Source organism: Dicentrarchus labrax, unplaced genomic scaffold (genome assembly GCF_905237075.1).
Source record: "Dicentrarchus labrax unplaced genomic scaffold, dlabrax2021, whole genome shotgun sequence".
NCBI lineage: Eukaryota > Metazoa > Chordata > Actinopteri > Moronidae > Dicentrarchus > Dicentrarchus labrax.
The window spans coordinates 32,684,741-32,707,535 of record NW_026136720.1 but is presented as its reverse complement, the minus strand read 5'-3'; the positions used below and the strand labels follow the sequence as shown (position 1 = coordinate 32,707,535).

The following is a 22,795-nucleotide window of genomic DNA, read 5'->3' as shown; positions in this document are numbered from 1 at the left end:
CTGATTGCTGGCAGTTTGATGAGCTGGATGATGAGCTGGAAGATGAGCTTGAGAACATCTGGAGACGGACAGCACCCTGACCTGGACAAGAACATCTAAGAACCATGTCAAAGTGTGCGTAGCATGGTCACTGTTTGCAATGAATCATGGATAATGTAGTAACAACAGACTTTAAGCATTAAAATAACTTCTCAGCTAATGTAGCAAATATTTAAAAAGTTGTTTATACCCCCTTTTACAGTGTATAATCAATAATCAATAAATGGTTAAATCTCTAATCTAACATTTCCTTATTAAACAGTGTATAACTTTTAGAGCCATGTTCTATATGGAGCTGATTCAATCAATAATCAGAAGCTGTCATACATTGACTGTTTACCATCTACTGTTTAGACCTTGGTGCTTTTTAACTCTATGTTTGAACCGGATGAAGGATTTTAGTCATCGGATGTCTGGATCTTAAGGTATCAGAGAAACAAGCTGAGCTAACGTTAGCATTAGCATTAGCAGCTAACGTTAGCAGCAGCTCGGCTCGCAGCCCCTCCGGGACGTCCTTTGTCTGTCCAACAGCGTGGGAGAAGCAGTGATTGTTAAGGTGGAACTGCTTTATTCAGTGTGTTTAAGGTGGAACTGCTTTATTCAGTGTGTTTAGTGGTTTTAATCAGCGGGTCTGTTTGTGTTGGAGAGGAGGAGACCTCTGTGGATCATTGGGCTCCCGGTAGAAACCTCCTGAACCATGAACACTGAAGGAATCCTAACCGGGAGAAGCTGACTGCAATGACACCAATGGTGGTGAAGACAACAACTCCCATGATCCCACGCTGCTTCACCACCTCATCAAACTTCCTGCTTTCTTATTGATTGGATGTGAGGGGCCCCCTAGTGGCAGAAATGACACACTGTAGGTTTAATAACTATACTATAATGTAGTTGTAAGCAGAAGTGTTTATTAATGTATTTGTTAAAGAATAGACCACCTGTAGACAGATAGAAGTAGAGTGACAATATAATATAATAATATAAAAAACATACATACACAATATATAGTCTGTTATAAAGCAGTTATGAATTTTATAATTTCAGTCTATTTTTAAAAATCAACTTGTACAAAGACAGTAATGATGTGAGACATTCAGAAATATTCTTCTGTGAATATGTTTCTTCTTTGTATAAAATAAAGATCAGATTTTGATTTATAATAAAAAGTGTGATGATGATGTCAGCACTTTTAATCCGGATTTAAATTTCTTAGAGAAATTAGAGAAACTTTTGTTTCAATGTCCTTATTTTCTCACTGTTTATTCTGACTGTAGTTACTTTAGTTTATTCTGCAGATGTTATGGGGGTGGCAGTAGCTCAGTGTATAGGGACTTGGCTTGGGAACCGGAGGGCTGCTGGTTCAAGCCCCACAGACCATAATATGGAGTGTGGACTGGTAGCTCGACAGGGGCCAGTCTCAACTCTTGTGCACTGCCAAGGTGCCCTTGAGAAAGCCACCTAACCCCAAGAAACTGCTCTTGGGTGCTGCTTACGTGGTGTGCCCATTACTCCACCATCTCTCTCCCTGTGTGTATAAAAAAATAGAGTGTAAATCCCCTATAGTATATATATAAAAAAAGAGACAGAGACTCACTGTCTAAAGATATAGTTACTGTTGATGGCATTACCTTGGCCCTTTAGCACCACTGTCAGGAATCTTGGAGTTATCTTTGATCAGGATTTGTCTTTTAACTCCCACATGAAGCAGACCTCTAGGACTGCCTTCTTTCATTTACGTAATATCACAAAAATTAGACACATCCTATCACAGACAGATGCAGAAAAACTAATCCATGCATTTGTTACTTCAAGGCTGGATTACTGCAACTCTTTATTATCGGGTTGCCCCAATAAGTCCATTAAAACGCTCCAATTAATTCAGAACGCTGCAGCACGAGTACTGACAGGAACTAGAAAAAGAGATCACATCTCTCCTGTACTAGCTTCTCTGCACTGGCTCCCTATAAAATGTAGAATAGAATTTAAAATCCTCCTCCTCACCTACAAAGCTCTTCATGGTCAGGCCCCTTCATATCTTAAAGAGCTCATAGTACCCTATTACCCCTCTAGAACACTACGTTCTCTGAATGCAGGGCTACTTGTGGTTCCTATAGTCTCTAAAAGTAGAACAGGAGCCAGAGCCTTCAGTTACCAAGCTCCTCTCTTGTGGAACCAGCTTCCATTTGTGGTTCGGGAGGCAGACACCCTCACCACATTCAAGAGTAGGCTTAAGACATTCCTCTTTGATAAAGCTTATAGTTAGGACTGGATCAGGTGAGTCCTGAACCATCCCTTAGTTATGCTGCTATAGGCCTAGACTATCGGGGGATTTCCCATGGTGCACTGAGCTCCTCCCTTCCTCTCTCTTTCTGCACTCATTCATGTCCCATTAATGAATGTTACTAACTTCACTTCTTCCCCGGAGTTCTTGTGCTTTCTCGTCTCGCAGGTTCTTGTCGATCCTGGTGGAGCCTCCTGCCATGGTCCTGCTAGATTGCTATTGCTAATACTGTTGTTGCTGTGCACCTGTCTGTCTGTCTCTCTCTCTGTCTCTCTCTCTCTCTCTCTCTCTCTCTCTCTCTCTCTCTCTCTCACCCCAACTGGTCGAGACAGACGACCACCCACCTAGAGCCGGAGGATCTGTCCTAGGTTTCTGCCTTTTAACAGGCAGTTTTTCCTTGCCCTTGTCTCCAAGGTCTTGCTCATGGTGGTACTGTTGGGTCTCTGTAAATAATGTTATAAAGAGTTCGGTCTAGACCTGCTCTATTTGAAAAGTGTCCTGAGATAACTTCTGTTATGAATTGGCGCTATACAAATAAAATTGAATTGAATTGAATTGAATATTATATACATATATTGTGTATATATATTACAGTATGTATGTATACACACTTTGCACAGGCTGAATATATTACACATGTTTACATTATATCAATATTAATGTATAATATCTATGTGTATACATGTATATCTGTTCAGTCATCATATTATATATACATATTATAAATATTATTAATATTATCATTATATATTGTTATTATTATATACTGTTATTAACAATAACACTACCATAATGTCATCAGTACTATTACCACCATCTTGCAACTACAACTCCAAAACCTTATCTATCTATTTATCTTTTTTTTAATCTTTTCTAAGTATTTGATTCTACTATTGTATTTTATTCTATTGTTGTATTTTATTGTATTTTAATGTACCTGGCTGCTATGACGACCCAATTTCCCTCCGGGGATTAATAAAGTCTATCTATCTATCTATCTATCTATCTATCTATCTATCTATCTATCTATCTATCTATCTATCTATCTATCTATCTATCACTCCCTCTCCCTGTCTCTCTTTCTCTCCCTCCCTTCCTCCCTCCCCCTTTCTCTCTGTCTCTCTCTCCCTCTCTCCCTCTCTCTCTCCCTCTCCCCCTCTCCCTCTCTTTACTACAGTGTAGTTGCTGTCAGGAACCACACGGTGGCAGTACGTTCCCATGAACTCATTCACAGACAGAGTATATGTTCTGTTTATTCAGTATCAGCATGAACAAGTCTTACTGTTAAGTGAACTAGAATATATGTGTGGAAGTGGAGAATATTGATCTGGATCAATTAGACTGATCAGTTCAGTCTCCTCTGAAGAAAGAGATGTGTTCAGGTGTTTTCTGTACACCTAGTCCACTTAGACGAGGAAGAAGAGCAGGAATCAGTAATAAAGGAGGAACATCGGGACCATGAAGTGTTGAATTTACGAGCATCACATGAAGGCATCATTAGCCCAGCAGCATCCGAGCCTGAGCGGAAACAGCTGAGAGAGGCGAGTTAACAGAGACCTGCATGTCTGAGACCATGTCCCACAGATACCAGGTTTACTACAGAGACCAGGATCTTCTGCGGAGTTCAGGAGTCCGACAGAAACCAGGTTCTGGACGGGACTGTTTCTGCAGGGCCGCGCGGAGGTAACTTTAGCTGTGTGTGTCTTTGTGTGTCTGTGTGTGTGTGTGTGTGTGTGTGTAATAACTGTTGGTAGTAGTAGTATTAGTAGTATTAGTATTAGTGTCAGTATTAGTATCAGTGTCAGTATTAGTAGTATTAGTAGTATCAGTAGTAGTAGCAGTAGTAGTAGTAGTATCAGTATTAGTAGTAGTATTAGCAGAATTAGTAGTATTAGTAGTATCCGTATTAGTAGTAGTATTAGCAGAATTAGTAGAATTAGTAGTATCAGTAGTAATAGTAATCAGTAAATACTGATAATAATACTGATAATAATACAGATAATAGTACAGATAATAATACAGATAAAAGTACTGATAATAATACAGATAATAATACTGATAATAATACAGATAATAGTACAGATAATAATACTGATAAAAGTACTGATAATAATACAGATAATAGTACAGATAATAATACTGATAAAAGTACTGATAATAATAATACAGATAATAGTACAGATAATAATACAGATAATAATACTGATAAAAGTACTGATAATAATAATACAGATAATAATACAGATAATAGTACAGATAATAATACAGATAATAGTACTGATAATAGTACTGATAATAATACTGATAATAATACAGAAAATAGTACAGATAATAATACTGATAAAAGTACTGATAATAATAATACAGATAATAGTACAGATAATAATACAGATAATAATACAGATAATAATACAGATAACAGTACTGATAATAATACAGATAATAGTACAGATAATAATACAGATAATAATACAGATAATAATACTGATAATAATAGTAAAGGACCGATCTGAGCAGCATGAAAACAGTATGAACCTGTAATATTGATCATTATAGCTATAAAAACAGCTCAGTGTCAGTGGAGCTGAAATATTGATATATTGATATATTTTGATCTGAAAATCAAACATTGAAATATAGGCGTGTAAACTGAGACACATTAGATATTTCTAGATACTATGATGTTTCATGTTGATATTGATTGATTTATTGATTATCCTGCTACTCTCAGGCTAAAAAGACTCTTTTTAAACAAAGTTCCTTATAGGAAAGCATTAAATCACCATCGTTGATCAATCAAACCTCCTTCTGTATGTGGAAGTTGGATTTGTATTGAGATCCTGGATAACTGCAACCAGCAGAGTGTGAGCGAACAGCTAATAACTAATCAGGAATGAACAACAAGTTTCTCCTGCAACTTCCTCAGGTTCACTCAGTAAATCACCTGAGCACTCAGGTGTGATAAACAGGATCACATGACCACCTAACACAGTACCTGAGGACAGGTGTCCTGTAGGTCCTTCCACTGTCCCTTTACAGCACCAAATGAGATGACTAGGGGACCCAGTGTCTCTCCCTGCGGGTTCAAATCACCTGTAGAGAGAGATAATTATTAACATTTTAATGTCACAGGTTCATAAATCCAAAAGAATTTACATACAGTACATACCTGTATACTGTGTATATTTATATGTATGTAAATACTGGATACTATGTGTGACTCCTCCAGCTGTCACTGCTGAAGATGAGTCAGCTGCTTCAAATATCACACACACACAGTTAATGTTACACTGTAAAAAACAATTTAATCTTAATAAAAGCAGTAAGTTCATTCTTGTTATTTAAACTCAACTCCTACATCAATTGTTGAATAACTCTGATCTTAAATTTGGGCAATATTTCGAGTATATTAATGAATATGGTTATGTAATAATTTGCTTTAGTGGAAGAAAAATAAAGTAAATTCAACTTAAGTGGTAACATTTGTATTTAAGTGACACATTTTGAATAGATTTGGAGAAATGCTTCATATGAGGCTCATATACTTTTTTTTTTAACAATGTTTTTTATTGATTTTCAATAAAGACACACAAAACACATCTACACATACCACATTAGTTCAATTCAATTCAATTCAATTCAATTTTATTTGTATAGTGCCAATTCATAACAGAAGTTATCTCAGGACACTTTTCAAATAGAGCAGGTCTAGACCGAACTCTTTATAACATTATTTACAGAGACCCAACAGTACCACCATGAGCAAGCACTTGGCGACAAGGGCAAGGAAAAACTGCCTGTTAAAAGGCAGAAACCTAGGACAGATCCTTCGGCTCGAGGTGGGTGGTCGTCTGTCTCGACCAGTTGGGGTGAGAGAGCGAGAGAGAGAGAGAGAGAGAGAGAGAGAGAGAGAGAGAGACAGACAGACAGACAGGTGTACAGCAACAACAGTATTGGCAATGGCAATCTAGCAGGACTATGGCAGGAGGCTCCACCAGGATCGATAAGAACCTGCGAGACGAGAAAGTACAAGAACTCCGGGGAAGAAGTGAAGTTAGTAACATGCATTAATGGGACATGAATGAGTGCAGAAAGAGAGAGGAAGAGAGGAGCTCAGTGCACCATGGGAAATCCCCCGATAGTCTCGGCCTATAGCAGCATAACTAAGGGATGGTTCAGGACTCACCAGATCCAGCCCTAACTATAAGCTTTATCAAAGAGGAATGTCTTAGGCCTACTCTTGAATGTGGAGAGGGTGTCTGCCTCCCGAACCACAACTGGAAGCTGGTTCCACAGGAGAGGAGCTTGGTAACTGAAGGCTCTGGCTCCTGTTCTACTTTTAGAGACTATAGGAACCACAAGTAGCCCAGCATTCAGAGAACGTAGTGTTCTAGAGGGGTAATAGGGTACTATGAGCTCTTTAAGATATGAAGGGGCCTGACCATGAAGAGCTTTATAGGTGAGGAGGAGGATTTTAAATTCTATTCTACATTTTACAGGGAGCCAGTGCAGAGAAGCTAGTACAGGAGAGATGTGATCTCTTTTTCTAGTTTCTGTCAGTACTCGTGCTGCAGCGTTCTGAATTAATTGGAGCGTTTCAATGGACTTATTGGGGAAACCTGATAACAAAGAGTTGCAGTAATCCAGCCTTGAAGTAACAAATGCATGGTTTAGCTTTTCTGCATCTGTATGTGATAGGATGTGTCTAATTTTTGTAATATTACGTAAATGAAAGAAGGCAGTCCTGGAGGTTTGCTTTATGTGGGAGTTAAATGACAAATCCTGAAGAATTTCGTTTTTTTCTGAGTTTAACATCAGAAAATTGCAGCTCATCCATGATTTTATGTCCTTAAGACATGTTTGTAATTTAGATAATTGATTAATTTCATCGGGCTTGATCGATAGATATAACTGCGTATCATCTGCATAACAGTGAAAGTTAATGGAGTGATTCCTAATAATGTTGCCTAAAGGGAGCATATATAAAGTAAATAGTATTGGTCCAAGTACAGAACCTTGTGGAACTCCATGACTAACTGTAGTATTTATTGAAGATTCATCGTTAACATGTACAAACTGCGAACAATCTGATAAATATGACTTAAACCAGCTTAGTGCGGTTCCTTTAATGCCAATTTGATGCTCAAGTCTCTGTAAAAGAATATTATGGTCAATGGTGTCAAATGCAGCACTAAGATGTAGTAATACAAGTACAGAGACAAGTGTGAAGCAATTAAAAGGTCATTATTAACTTTAACCAGAGCTGTCTCTGTGCTATGATGCACTCTAAATCCTGACTGAAAATCCTCAAATAAACTATTGTTATGTAGAAAGACACACAACTCTTGGGCGACAACTTTCTCCAGAATCTTAGATAGGAAGGGGAGGTTAGAGATTGGTCTACAGTTGGCTTATAGTTAGGGCTGGATCAGGTGAGTCCTGAACCATCCCTTAGTTATGCTGCTATATGCCTAGACTATCGGGGGATTTCCCATGGTGCACTGAGCTCCTCTCTTCCTCTCTCTTTCTGCACTCATTCATGTCCCATTAATGCATGTTACTAACTTCACTTCTTCCCCGGAGTTCTTGTACTTTCTTGTCTCGCAGGTTCTTATCGATCCTGGTGGAGCCTCCTGCCGTGGTCCTGCTAGATTGCCATTGCCAATACTGTTGTTGCTGTGCACCTGTCTGTCTGTCTCTCGCTCTCTCTCTCTCTCTCTCTCTCTCTCTCTCTCTCTCTCTCTCTCACCCCCCAACTGGTCGAGACAGACGACCACCCACCTAGAGCTGGAGGATCTGTCCTAGGTTTCTGCCTTTTAACAGGCAGGCAGTTTTTCCTTGCCCCTGTCTCCAAGGTCTTGCTCATGGTGGTACTGTTGGGTCTCTGTAAATAATGTTATAAAGAGTTTGGTCTAGACCTACTCTATTTGAAAAGTGTCCTGAGATAACTTCTGTTATGAATTGGCACTATACAAATAAAATTGAATTGAATTGAATTGAATTGAATTAACGCTTCTTGATTTAACTGCCTCAGTAGCCTGTGTCAAATACACAAATGTATCGGCCTATAGTAGGTGCATAAAATAAAGTGTCCACCAAATATGGTAGTAGCAGCTCTCCATATAATTAAACTAAATTAGAGAGTACAGAATGTATATAAATCGAACTTAACAGAACTTATATTAAACTACAGTGCACCTATATATACTATTGTCCATATCGATCCTTCTATAGTTACCTATACTCATCTGCATTTAGAAGTTTAGGAGTTTGGGAGGAAGTTCTCAGCTTCTTCTGGTGTGGAGAAAAGAACTATCCCGTTGTGGAGAGCCCTCATTTTACAAGGGCGTAGGGTGAATCCCCGAAAAGTTCCAGCTTCAATGAACTTTTTCCTCACTGCATTGAATGAGCTCCGCACCTTCATGGTTTCCACTGATAGATCTTGAGCAAAGAAGATTTTGTGACCATCGTGAGTAAGCGAGCATTGTTTGGATGTGTTGAAGACAACATTGCGGTCTTGAAATCGCAGGAAATGAACGATTACAGCTCTGCTCTGATCCGGTCTTGGTCTTGCGGTGCGCTCTTTTCCAAGGTGAACGACGTGTTCGGGGAGCCCCACCAGTCTTAAGTTCTTTCTCCGAGCACGATTTTCTAGGTCTTCCGTCTTAGACTCTAAAAAGGCAATGCGTTTATCGGCGTCAGTCAGCTCCGTTTTCACACTCTGCAGGCTATCTTCGGTGTCCCCTATGCGCCCTTCAGCCTCCGTGAGGCTCGTACCATTAGCGGTAATATCTTGTTGAAGGACTGCAAAACTCTTTTGCACAGCATCGACAGAGCTATTCATCTCAGCTATGCGTCTCTCCACGTTGTCGAGTTTTGCCCCAAAGCCGTCAAAAGTACTTATCTTGGTGTTAATCACGCTGACAGCCATACACAGTGACTGCAGCTCACTTAGCACCGCAGCTAAGTCAGTCCGTGGGCTAGCCGCATCGTTAGCATCATCGGCTGCCGCATTAATTGTAGTTTTGGGTATCTGAGAGCCACACAGTCTTTGAGCGTCGTTTGTTTAGACATCTTTTGGAAGTAATTAGAAGCGTTAATGACTAGGACTTTGTGAACTTTTTGCAAAGCTGCGAGGAGCACCCACCCTAAGCTGCCATCTTGGTCTGCGGCTCCACAGCGCCCCCGAGGCTCATATACTTACTAGTTTTAATGGAATTGGTACAATAAACTTAATTTACCTAAGTTACCTTAACATTAAATACGTAAGTTACTCAAATCACATATTTTTTAATATCTACTGGTTTCCTCAAACAATTTGAGGTTTTACAGTGTAAATTGTTATTTATTGTTATTATAAATTCACTCTCAGTTTCATAATTACATTATTTCATTGGATATCATGAAAGTAAATATTAAGTAAATGTGACGTAAACAATTTTAGGAAAACTGTCACAGTATTAAAGAACACACCACCATTATGTAGAACAGTGTATCTCAGTTTACAACACTGCTATCTGCTGTTTAAACACAAAAATCAATACAGGGTTTTTTTAAGAATTGATGCAATATTGCATAACAAAATATTGCAATGCAATATTTGTGATATTTTCTTACACCTCTAGATGATGTCATGGCTGTATACAGGAAGAACTGGTAAACTTGAACTTGAAATGGAACAATATATTGACTGTTAGTAGTTTAAAGTGTACATGAGTTTGTGGAAGTACAGGAAGTAAACCGTCTCCATCACTGTGGGGGGTCTCTCTACAGTGGGTTTGAATGCAAGCTGTCCTCAGAAGTGAACACTTTTCTCTTTACCTCCACCTGTCTGTGACGTTTCTTTTACATCGTCTATAAAATGTGGAAGAAGCTGTGCACTTATCAGCTGCTCCAACAGTAGAGACAAACTTCACAGTGTCTCAGACCATACACTGTACAGAGTCTCTGTAGATGAATGAAATAATACTAATGAATTACTAATATAACTGATCAGTGCTGATTGGCTAGTACAATAGTGTTACACTGTCACCCAGATGAAATATTTTTTCTCTATTTTTGGATATTGTGGGAACAAATGTTCACTAGTGATGGCTCAGTGTGGTGAGTCCTCTGTTTCCTGTAACATTGGCAGCAGAGACAGTTCTGCTACTGAAAGCAGGCACCCACACCTGCGTCACGATTCGTTCCAGTAGATACAGTCGTACAGGAACTGGTGCCATGATTCGGTATCCAACCCTGTGTGAGGCTGCATTGCAGTAATTGTGTGTGTGTGTGTGTGTGTGTGTGTGTGTGTGTGTGTGTTAGGTGGGAGTTCACAGGTGTGTCGTCTGGCTCCTCCCTCCAGTGTAATGATTGGCTGAACCAGAGTGACTCTGTTCTGCCTGATAGAGTTCTGTTGATATCTGACAGACAGGTGGAGAGCTGTGACTGGCTGTTGGGACTCAGTCACTCATCAACAGGTAAACAGCTGATTGATTTAAATATTTTGTGTATTTCAGGTCTGTGCGGATAAAGAGTCCTCTTTGCATTCACTGACTTCAGATTCTTCAGGACTTTTCCTTGTCAGGTCTTGTGGATCAGGATTATGGGACCTCCGGTGGTTCAGGGGGCTCCAGCTGTACCGAAGATGGGGGTCCGGGCTCGAGTGTCTGACTGGCCTCAAAGGAGGGAGGTCTGGGATGCTCAGCCCCCACCTAGATACGACAATCTGGTCCAGAACTTCCTGAAAGGACCTCAACAGATTAGATCAGAGACCAGATACCCCTTCTGGGACCTCCTGAGTCACTCCCCCAGCAGGAGGATGAAGAGGAGTAACAGCGAGGGGACCATCAGTGACATCGAAGATCTGGATCCTGCAGCCATCAACCCGCACACACAAGCCAGTCTGAGGCGACAGTACGGCAGCACCTCGACTCTGGACCAACCTGGTCAGAGTGGACTGCCACCTCTCCCTGAACCTCCATACCTCAATGCCTTGCCATCAGCCAGCCTGCAGACTGCAGCTCAGATTGCCCGTGGGGAAATGGTCTATGTAGCAGGACACAGACCTCAGCAGACAGAGGCGTCCCTCTTTAGCCGACTGAGAAGTCCAAGAGGGTTCAGGGATCAGCAGCAGGAGGTCAGGTTCAGTTTCTCTCATTATGATGTTCAGAGCATCTTCTTCAACATCAGCGAGTCCTCCGACCCCCAACCAAACCTAAGACACAGGAAGACCACCTCTACGGTGGCCTGGGCAGGGTCATCGCGGCAGGAAGCTGCTGATCCTGCAGTGGACGTCACAGCAAACATGTTCAGGAGCGACGAAAATGGCGGTCTGGTGCTCAGCTGTCCGTTCTTCATTAACGAGACTAGAGGGGAACCAGATAAGAAGCTGGGCCTGACCAGGGCCAACAGCACCCCAGGCACCCAGTCAGTGTTCAGCAGAACCTGTTCCAACGCTGGCCTGTCAGTCCTAGAAGTCTGCAGTGAAAATGTGTTCCCTCAAAACCTGGTGAAGAACTACGACATCGAACACTTTGACCTCGGAGCCAAATACTATCTGAAATACTTCTACAACAAAGGTAAGACCTGATTCTAGACTGTAACCATACCAGGCCCACAAGGCCACATTGGTTGTTTCTCCCCGGACACTCGGACCTCAGACTCCTGTCTGCCTGCACCATCTGAGAGCCAGTGGTGGTTGAATGAAGGTAGAGAGTGTGAGACAGTGGATCATTTGTAACAAGTCATGAAAAAATACATTCAAAGTGTCTTCAAATGGAGCTGAAATTGTCTCATATTTAGGAATAATATTTGATCAGTCTCTTTCCTATGAATTTAGACTTTTAGACCTCTTGTGTCATCATTGACTGTGTAATTTTCATTATGTATATTCTGCTTAGTTTAGTGAGTAAGAGTCATCTCACTGTGCCAATATTTACCAATACCATAAACGTCACCACCCACATATTCATTTCTTAAGTTTAGGCAGACAAGATGCTACAGTGGCCTATTGCCACTTATTGTTTTATTTATATTGTTGAGTGCACAGATCAGTTTCTTCTCTCCCAGGTCTCTGAACAGCTGAGTAACTGTACCATAATGTGTAATGTCTTTTTCTTATGTTAAATTTAATAAAAAAAATTATTTTGTTCAGGAACCAGTATTAAAGTCAAAGGATGGGTACTGGTATCAAAAAATATTATCATAGAGCATGCTGTCCATCTTCAGTGATAAAGCTAACAAACTGAAGTACAAATAAGTCAACAAGGCAAACACAAAATACACAAAGTTCTGTCAGCTGCCACCAGAACGGCGCCATCCTGCCATCTTCCCAGGAAGTGGCAATAAGAGATAAACACAAAAATGCTATTTTAGTGACTGGAATCTGGTTGAGGAAATGAGTAAATAAACATCAGCAGCAGATATCTTAAACACACACACACATTCAGTTATTTAACATATGAACAGATTTTTAGGATTAAATATGACCCACATCAGACAGTCGGTGTGTGTGTGTGTGTGTGTGTGTGTGTGTGTGTGTGTGTAGAGCGCTGACTCTTTCTGTTTACAGTCAGCTCTGTGCGATGTAAACAAACACAACAAAATTTCTACTGTTAGACTTGATACAGACTTATAATCACATATCACAACAATCTCATGAAGGTGGTTGAAGACAACTTACATTTACAGAATCAGGATCACTTATTTTCCAGTCCGAGATTTGTTGGTATTATTGTTTAAAAAACAGAGCATCCTTTGAATATTAAAGTAAGATGGGAAGCAGAGGGCAATCTCACAATAACTCTGGAAGAATGGGAATGGAAGGTTAATGACAAGCTCCCCTCCCTTCTGTACTCCAGCAGACAAAATACTATAAAACAGTGAATGGATAAATAAAATATATAGCTGTGTAAGACAAGAAGTCAAAATACTTTATGTGAATACATTCAAAATAATCTAAATAACTATTAATATAAAATGAAAGAAATGAAAAGAAGGTGCAACATAAAATAAATAGCCACAAATTCCACTTCGGGACATAAAGTTCCACCCTATTGAGTAAACTGAATGATACATTTTCTAAGGTGGTGTCCAGCAAACGATATGGGCTTCATTGATAACTGGCAGCCATTTTGGGGAAAACCTGGTCTGATTAGGAGAGACGGCATCCATCCCACTTTGGATGGAGCGGCTCTCTTATCTAGAAATATGGCGAAGTTTATTTCTAAAACCTGACAGTCCAGAGTTGGGACCAGGAAGCAGAGCTGCTGTCTTACACACTTCTCTGCTCTTCCATTAGTACAGTCACCCACCCAAAACCCCATAGAGACTGTGTCTGTCCCCCAACCACCTAAATTATTTAAAGAAATAAAAACAAGAGGAGTTCAACATAAAAATCTAATAAAAATTAAAACTAACTCCTCAGTAGCACAAAATAAGAGAATGAAATGTGGACTGTTAAATATCAGGTCTCTGTCTTCAAAAGCTGTTTTAGTGAATGAATTAATATCAAATTATGATATTGATTTACTTTGTCTTACTGAGACCTGGTTGTCCCACATGGAGTATGTTAGCCTAAATGAATCCACCCCCCCAGTCATATTAATACTCACATTCCTCGAGGCACTGGCCGAGGAGGTGGAGTAGCAGCCATATATGATTCGAGCGTTTTAATGGACCCTAAACCTAAACTAAATTATAATTCATTTGAAAGCCTTGTTCTTAGTCTTTGTAACCCAAACTGGAAAACACTGCAGCCAGTTCTGTTTGTTATAGTGTACCGCGCTCCTGGACCGTACTCTGATTTTATATCTGAATTCTCAGAGTTTTTATCAAGTTTAGTCCTTAAATCAGATAAAGTAATTATTGTAGGTGATTTTAATATTCATGTGGATGTTAACAATGACAGCCTTAGTAACGCATTTATATCATTAATAGACTCAATTGGCTTCTGTCAGAGTGTAAATAAACCAACTCATTGTTTTAATCACACTCTTGACCTTGTTCTATCATATGGCATTGATATTGAACATTTAATAGTCTTCCCACATAATCCTTTGCTATCTGACCATTATTTAATAACTTTTGAATTCATACTATTAGATTATAAGCCATTAGGCAAAACTTCCTACAGCAGATGTCTATCTGACAGTGCTGTAGCTAAATTTAAGGAGGAGATTCCTTCAGTGTTTAATTCAATGCCATGTCTGAATTTAACAGAGTCCTATAATGACTTTAGTTCCTCTGAAATTGATAATCTTGGCGATAGTGCTGCAGGCTCACTACGATCAACATTAGACTCTATCGCTCCAATAAAAAGGAAATTATTAAAACATAGGAGACTAGCACCGTGGTACAACCACCAAACCCGCCAGTTAAAGCAAATAGCTAGGAAATCTGAAAGGAAATGGCGCTCTTCCAAATTATCAGAATATCGCTCAATTTGGCAAGATAATCTTAAAACTTATAGAAAGGCCCTCCGTAAGGCCAGAGGAGCCTATTATTCAGCACTAATAGAAGAAAATAAGAATAACCCTAGGTTCCTCTTCAGCACTGTAGCCAGGCTGACAGAGAGTCACAGCTCTATTGAGCCACATATCCCCATAAACTTAAGTAGCAATGACTTCATGAGCTTCTTTTATAATAAAATGATTACTATTAGAGAGAAAATTAATCACCAACTGCCATCAACAGTTATCAGTGGCTCTCCAAGTTCAGGTACTTTCTAATGTAAACTTGGATATATATTTAGACTGTTTTTCTGCTATCGATCTTCATCAGTTAACTTCAATAATTTCTTCATCAAAGCCATCAACCTGTCTGTTAGACCCGATCCCAACTAGGCTGCTTAAAGAAGTTGTTCCCTTAATTGGCACTTCTTTACTGGATATTATTCAGTTTATTTGAGGATTTTCAGTCAGGATTTAGAGTTCATCATAGCACAGAGACAGCTCTGGTTAAAGTTAATAATGACCTTCTGATTGCTTCTGACAATGGACTTGTCTCTGTACTTGTATTATTAGATCTTAGTGCTGCATTTGACACCATTGACCATAATATTCTTTTAGAGAGACTTGAGCATCAAATTGGCATTAAAGAAACCGCACTAAGCTGGTTTAAGTCATATTTATCAGATCGTTCGCAGTTTGTACATGTTAACGATGAATCTTCAATAAATACTACAGTTAGTCATGGAGTTCCACAAGGTTCTGTACTTGGACCAATACTATTTACTTTATATATGCTCCCTTTAGGCAACATTATTAGGAATCACTCCATTAACTTTCACTGTTATGCAGATGATACACAGTTATATCTATCAATCAAACCCAATGAAATTAATCAATTACCTAAATTACAAACATGTCTTAAGGACATAAAATCCTGGATGAGCTGCAATTTTCTGATGTTAACTCAGTGTCTAAAGATATAGTTACTCTAGATGGCATTACCTTGGCCTCAAGCACCACTGTCAGGAATCTTGGAGTTATCTTTGATCAGGATTTGTCATTTAATTCCCACATAAAGCAGACCTCTAGGACTGCCCTCTTTCATTTACGTAATATTACAAAAATTAGACACATCCTGTCACAGACAGATGCAGAAAAACTAATCCATGCATTTGTTACTTCAAGGCTGGATTACTGCAACTCTTTATTATCAGGTTGCCCCAATAAGTCCATTAAAACGCTCCAATTAATTCAGAACGCTGCAGCACGAGTACTGACAGGAACTAGAAAAAGAGATCACATCTCTCCTGTACTAGCTTCTCTGCATTGGCTCCCTGTAAAATGTAGAATTGAATTTAAAATCCTCCTCCTCACCTATAAAGCTCTTCATGTTCAGGCCCCTTCATATCTTAAAGAGCTCATAGTACCCTATTACCCCTCTAGAACACTACGTTCTCTGAATGCTGGGCTACTTGTGGTTCCTATAGTCTCTAAAAGTAGAACAGGAGCCACAGCCTTCAGTTACCAAGCTCCTCTCCTGTGGAACCAGCTTCCAGTTGTGGTTCGGGAGGCAGACACCCTTTCCACATTCAAGAGTAGGCTTAAGACGTTCCTCTTTGATAAAGCTTATAGTTAGGGCTTGACCATGGTGCACTGAGCTTCTCTCTTCCTCTCTCTTTCTGCACTCATTCATGTCCCATTAATGCATGTTACTAACTTCACTTCTTCCCCGGAGTTCTTGTGCTTTCTCGTCTCGCAGGTTCTTATCAATCCTGGTGGAGCCTCCTGCCATGGTCCTGCTAGATTGCCATTGCCAATACTGTTGTTACTGTGCACCTGTCTGTCTGTCAGTCTCTCTCTCTCTCTCTCTCTCTCTCTCTCTCTCTCTCTCTCTCACCCCAACTGGTCGAGCCAGACGCCCACCCACCTAGAGCCCGAAGGATCTGTCCTAGGTTTCTGCCTTTTAACAGGCAGTTTTCCTTGCCCTTGTCGCCAAGTGCTTGCTCATGGTGGTACTGTTGGGTCTGCCATAAGGTTATAAAGAGTCCGGCATAGACCTGCTCTATTTGAAAAGTGTCCTGAGATACCTTCTGTTATGAATTGGCTCTATACAAATAAAATTGAATTGAATTGAATTGAATTGAATTAATGCAGCTAGTTAACCAGCTAGACGTACCAGAAGGAGGCTTTCCAATTCATAACAATGAGCTTCCGCCCCAGCATGAGGGCTAAACCCAGTCTGCGTCAGGGTGACATAAATGTACAAGGCTGGAGTGAAAGAGACATCTTTGACAATAATTGTTTGAATGTAGTCAGGAATAGTGAACCAAAACCTCTGCACCTTTGGGCAGCTCCACAGCATGTGAACCAGAGTACCATAGTTTTCATTGCACCTCCAGCACCCTGCATCATCCAATACTCTATTTCATTATTTTAAATTGGATAAATTCTTGTTTTCAAAAATCTTTTTTAATTTTAAAATGCCATATCTTGGTGATCTAGAAGAGAGATAAATACTTTTTGAGGTTTTTGTTAGTAGTGTGTAAAAAGGCTTTGACCAGGAAATGGCTTAAGAAAGATAAACAAATCATAAGTGAATGGATTGATGTCTGTGATCTAACATGGCAGCAGGCTCCACCAGGATCCATGAGAACCTGCAAGACGAGAAAGCACAAGAACTCCAGGGAAGAAGTGAAGTTAGTAACATTCATTAATGGGACATGAATGAGTGCAGAAAGAGAGAGGAAGAGAGGAGCTCAGTGCATCATGGGAAATGCCCCGATAGGCTAGGCCTATAGCAGAATAACTAAGGGATGGTTCAGGACTCAACTGAGACTCACCTGAGTTCAGGACTCACTCTGACCTCTGACCTCTCTGTGTTTTTACCATCAGATCACCAGAACTATTTTGCCGTTGATGAAAACTTTGGTCCGGTAGCTCTGAGTGTCAGACGAGAGAAACTGGAGCATGAGAAGGATGAGAGACAGTACAACTACAGGGTTATCCTCAGGACCAGACAGGTAAACTGGTCCACTTCGGTCCACATCAGTCAACTTCAGTACCAATACAGTTTGCGCTCAACAGCATCTAGTGCCCTTAAGACTTAGGGGAATCAGTAGCTCAGTCTGTAAGGACTTGGCTATGAGAACCGGAGGATCGCCAAGTCTAGCATGGACCACAGTATGATGTGTGGACTAGTAGCTGAAGAGGTGCCAGTTGCACCTCCTTTTCACTGCCAAGGTGCCCTTGAGCAAGGCATCTAAACCCAAACTGCTCCCCAGGTACCTACGGCTGCCGACTGCTCGTAATGTACAAAGGATGAGTCAAATGCAGAGGGGTATGTGAAATGCTGTAAATGCTGTATATAGTGTGAAATTACGATAAAGACTGATAATTGATATTTAAGAAACACAGTTCTGACTGAAGACATTTGAACCTTGCAAATAAGTAAGGGACCATGCCAGACGAGGTGTCCATTATGAGAAATTAATGGACAACATGGTGGACAGATCCTGTTTATACCACAGCCACAAACCAAAAATTAACATCATTATGTTCTAACAGCATGTTTAACTATCAAACATTTTTTTCCTTGGAAGGGTTAGGGTTAGTTAGTTTACCCTGACCATAGCAATGGAAACGTTCACTGCTCCAGTAAATAGGACGAACCATAGATACGACTTGGCAACAGGAGATATTTCTAGTTCCCTCTGCTTAGAAAGCACTTTGGCTCAGCTACAAGACAGAGAACTAACGCTACGCTATGAGCCATAGAGCTATCGTTCCACTGGAACTGTTCAGTAGGTGTCCTACATCAGGAAGTAATGGACACCCAACAGCCAATCAGATTTTTATTCACACAGACCATATTATAATACATAATAAATCATGACTTCCTGCTTAAGGATGTCCACTAACTGTCCTTTTTTCAGTCTCATCTTGAGTCTTTATTTTGTATCTCAGCTCTGCACTCTGAGAGGATCCATCTTGGAGGACTCTGTCCCGTCTTCCTCCAAACATGGCACAGCCCGAGGTCTCCCTCTGAAGGACGTCCTAGAGTTTGTGCTTCCTGAACTCAACATCCACAGTCTGAGACTGGCCACCAGTTCACCCAGAGTCCCCGAACTACTGCTGCAACTAGACCAGCAAGAGGTGAGCCAATCACATCGCACCAACCAGCTTTCTGACCAATCAGCACCTACCTCAGAAAGCTTAGTCAGGAACAACAGGGAAGGTTCAGGAACCTTCTGCTAACAGCTAATTCATACACATTCACACACCAATGCACAGCATCGGGAGCAATTTGGGGTTCAGTATCTAGCTCAACGATACTTTGACATGTGGCGGGAGGAGCAACCAACAACCAAGTGGGGAACTAGACTTTTATACAAGGGGTGGCCAGAGAATAGTCAAGGCTTTATCAGGGGTGCCATACACTAGGCCTAATGAAGGAAAATACTGGGATATTCTAACCTGGTACCTAACATGCCTTCTCTACTGTTGAGTTAAACTCAGGAAAAAGAGCTTTATACCGAACTGAAAGTGGCTGGAGAATTCTTAATTCTTAAACAAATTATTGTGAGAGGTCAGCCAGTATGCAGAAGATTGTTTATGTTTTTACAGATTGTTTATGTGTATGAAACATAAACTACTATTATACTATTTTTTATTATTGTAATTCAGTTTATTCAGCTAGGAATTTTGATCTTATTTCTGCATATTCAATTCAATTCAATTCAGTTTTATTTGTATAGCACCAATTCATAACGAAAGTTATCTCAGGATTCTTTTCAAATAGAGCAGGTCTAGACTGAACTCCTTGTAACATTATTTACACAGACCCAACAGTACCACCATGAGCAAGCACTTGGCAACAAGCGCAAGGAAAAACTGCCTGTTAGAAGGCAGAAACCTAGGACAGATCCTTTGGCTCTAGGTGGGTGGTCGTCTGCCTCGACCAGTTGGGGTGAGAGAGAGAGAGCGAGAGAGAGAGACAGAGAGACAGACAGACAAACAGATGCACAGCAACAACAGTATTGGCAATGGCAGTCAAGCAGGACCATGGCAGGAGGCTCCACCAGGATCGACGAGAACCTGTGAGACAAGAAAGGACAAGAACTCTGGGGAAGAAGTGAAGTTAGTAACATGCATGAATGGGACATGAATGAGTGCAGAAAGAGAGAGGAAGAGAGAAGCTCAGTGCACCATGGGAAATCCCCCGATAGTCTAGGCCTATAGCAGCATAACTAAGGGATGGTTCAGGACTCATCTGAGCCAACCCTAACTATAAGCTTTATCAAAGCCGAATGTCTTAAGCCTACTCTTGAATGTGGTGAGGGTGTCTGCCTCCCGAACCACAACTGGAAGCTGGTTCCACAGGAGAGGAGCTTGGTAACTGAAGGCTCTGGCTCCTGTTCTACTTTTAGAGACTATAGGAACCACAAGTAGCCCAGCATTCAGAGAACGCAGTGTTCTAGTGGGTAAATAGGGTACTATGAGCTCTTTAAGATATGAAGGGGCCTGACCATGAAGAGCTTTATAGGTGAGGAGGAGGATTTTAAATTCAATTCTACATTTTACAGGGAGCCAGTGCAGAGAAGCTAGTACAGGAGAGATGTGATCTCTTTTCCTAGTTCCTGTCAGTACTCGTGCTGCAGCGTTTTGAATTAATTGGAGCGTTTTAATGGACTTATTGGGGCAACCTGATAATAAAGGGTTGCAGTAATCCAACCTTGAAGTAACAAATGCATGGATTAGTTTTTCTGCATCTGTCTGTGACAGGATGTGTCTAATTTTTGTAATATTACGTAAATGAAAGAAGGCAGTCCTAGAGGTTTGCTTTATGTGGGAATTAAATGACAAATCCTGATCAAAGATAACTCCAAGATTCCTGACAGTGGTGCTTGAGGCCAAGGTAATGCCATCTAGAGTAACTATATCTTTAGACACTGAGTTAACATCAGAAAATTGCAGCTCATCCAGGACTTTGTGTCCTTAAGACATGTTTGTAATTTAGATAATTGATTAATTTCATCGGGCTTGATCGATAGATATAACTGCGTATCATCTGCATAACAGTGAAAGTTAATGGAGTGATTCCTAATAATGTTGCCTAAAGGGAGCATATATAAAGTAAATAGTATTGGTCCAAGTACAGAACCTTGTGGAACTCCATGACTAACTGTAGTGTTGATTGAAGATTAATAGTTAACGTGCACAAACTGCGAACGATCTGATAGATATGACTTAAACCAGCTTAGTGCGGTTCCTTTAATGCCAATTTGATGCTCAAGTCTCTGTAAAAGAATATCATGGTCAATGGTGTCAAATGCAGCACTAAGATCTAATAATACAAGTACAGAGACAAGTCCATTGTCGGAAGCAATCAAAAGGTCATTATTAACTTTAACCAGAGCTGTCTCTGTGCTGTGATGAACTCTATATCCTGACTGAAAATCAAATAAACTATTGTTATGTAAAAAGTCACACAACTCTTTGGCGACTACTTTCTCCAGAATCTTAGAGAGGAAGGGGAGGTTAGAGATTGGTCTATAGTTGACTAAAACCCCTGGGTCAAGAATGGGCTTTTTAAGAAGGGGTTTAATTACAGCTACTTTAAAGGACTGTGCTACATATCCTGATAATAAAAAAAGATGAATCACATCCAGTAAAGAAGTGCCAATTAAGGGTACTAAAGGTATTAAGAGTTATCTTTGATCAGGATTTGTCTTTTAACTCCCACATGAAGCAGACCTCTAGGACTGCCTTTTTTCATTTAAGTAATATTACAAAAATTAGACACATACTATCACAGACAGATGCAGAAAAACTAATCCATACATTTGTTACTTCAAGGCTGGATTACTGCAACTCTTTATTATCAGGTTGCCCCAATAAGTCCATTAAAACGCTCCAATTAATTCAAAACGCTGCAGCATGAGTACTGACAGGAACTAGAAAAAGAGATCACATCTCTCCTGTACTAGCTTCTCTGCACTGGCTCCCTGTAAAATGTAGAATAGAATTTAATATCCTCCTCCTCACCTATAAAGCTCTTCATGGTCAGGCCCCTTCATATCTTAAAGAGCTCATAGTACCCTATTACCCCACTAGAACACTACGTTCTCTGAATGCTGGGCTACTTGTGGTTCCTATAGTCTCTAAAAGTAGAACAGGAGCCAGAGCCTTCAGTTACCAAGCTCCTCTCCTATGGAACCAGCTTCCAGTTGTGGTTTGGGAGGCAGATGCCCTCTACACATTTAAGAGTAGGCTTAAGACATTCCTCTTTGATAAAGCTTATAGTTAGGGCTGGATCAGCTGAGTCCTGAACCATCCCTTAGTTATGCTGCTATAGGCCTAGACTTTCGGGGGATTTCCCATGGTGCACTGAGCTCCTCTCTTCCTCTCTCTGCACTCATTCATGTCCCATTGATGCATGTTACTAACTTCACTTCTTCCCCGGAGTTCTTGTGCTTTCTCGTCTCGCAGGTTTTAATCGATGCTGATGGAGCCTCCTGCCATGGTCCTGCTAGATTGCCATTGCCAATACTGTTGTTGCTGTGCACCTGTCTGTCTGTTTGTCTCTCTCTCTCTCTCTCTCTCTCTCTCCAACTGGTCGAGGGAGACGACCACCCACCTAGAGCCGAAGGATCTGTCCTAGGTTTCAACCTTTCAATAGCCAGTTTTTCCTTGCCCTTGTCGCCAAGTGCTTGCTCATGGTGGTACTGTTGGGTCTCTGTAAATAATGTTATAAGGAGTTCGGTCTAGACCTGCTCTATTTGAAAAGTGTCCTGAGATAACTTCTGTTATGAATTGACGCTGTACAAATAAAATTGAATTGAATTGAATTGAATTAACCTGAGGAAAACGTCACAGAAAGCTTTAATCCTGATTGTTGTTGATGTTCATTTCTCAGTGATTTCAGGTCAGACTCCCGCTCTAATATGTCCGGTGGTGAAGTTTTTGGTTTTGAAGCAGTTATTGAATTAATGTTGACGGTAGAAATGCAGCTAAACTCAGTAGCAGTGAGGAGCTAACTGCT

General features: G+C 40.5%; 2 protein-coding genes and 1 long non-coding RNA gene across 12 annotated transcripts in view; 2 read left to right on the top strand and 1 right to left on the bottom strand.

Moving 5' to 3' along the window:
- The window catches only part of LOC127352617 (uncharacterized), a 2,991-nt gene extending 2,713 nt beyond the window's left edge, over positions 1-278 (top strand). Inside the window, exon 8 of the mRNA XM_051381152.1 lies at positions 1-278. This exon is cut by the window's left edge and continues 174 nt beyond it. The gene's annotated coding sequence lies outside the window, so the exon portion shown is untranslated.
- A 1,408-nt stretch (positions 279-1,686) lies between these two features.
- Positions 1,687-21,975, bottom strand: LOC127353495 (uncharacterized). The gene is made up of 3 exons (XR_007881305.1): positions 21,799-21,975; positions 15,838-16,128; positions 1,687-1,749 (listed from the first exon to the last, which is right to left on the bottom strand). It is a non-coding gene; the product is annotated as an uncharacterized LOC127353495 (long non-coding RNA).
- Positions 3,675-22,795, top strand: part of LOC127353425 (signal-induced proliferation-associated 1-like protein 2) — a 118,451-nt gene continuing 99,330 nt past the window's right edge. For 6 of the 10 annotated variants that reach the window (XR_007881285.1, XM_051382652.1, XM_051382650.1 and 3 more), the window contains exons 1-4: positions 3,675-4,003; positions 10,822-11,883; positions 17,647-17,774; positions 18,718-18,906. Coding sequence is in view for 9 of the 10 variants with exons in the window: in XM_051382652.1 (XP_051238612.1) it covers positions 10,908-11,883; positions 17,647-17,774; positions 18,718-18,906 (1,293 nt within the window). In the remaining variant the exon portion in view is untranslated. Of the gene's footprint in view, positions 4,004-10,707; positions 10,783-10,821; positions 11,884-17,646; positions 17,775-18,717; positions 18,907-22,795 lie in introns of those variants that run through there. The other 4 variants (XM_051382651.1, XM_051382645.1, XM_051382646.1 and 1 more) reach the window with 3 other exon arrangements.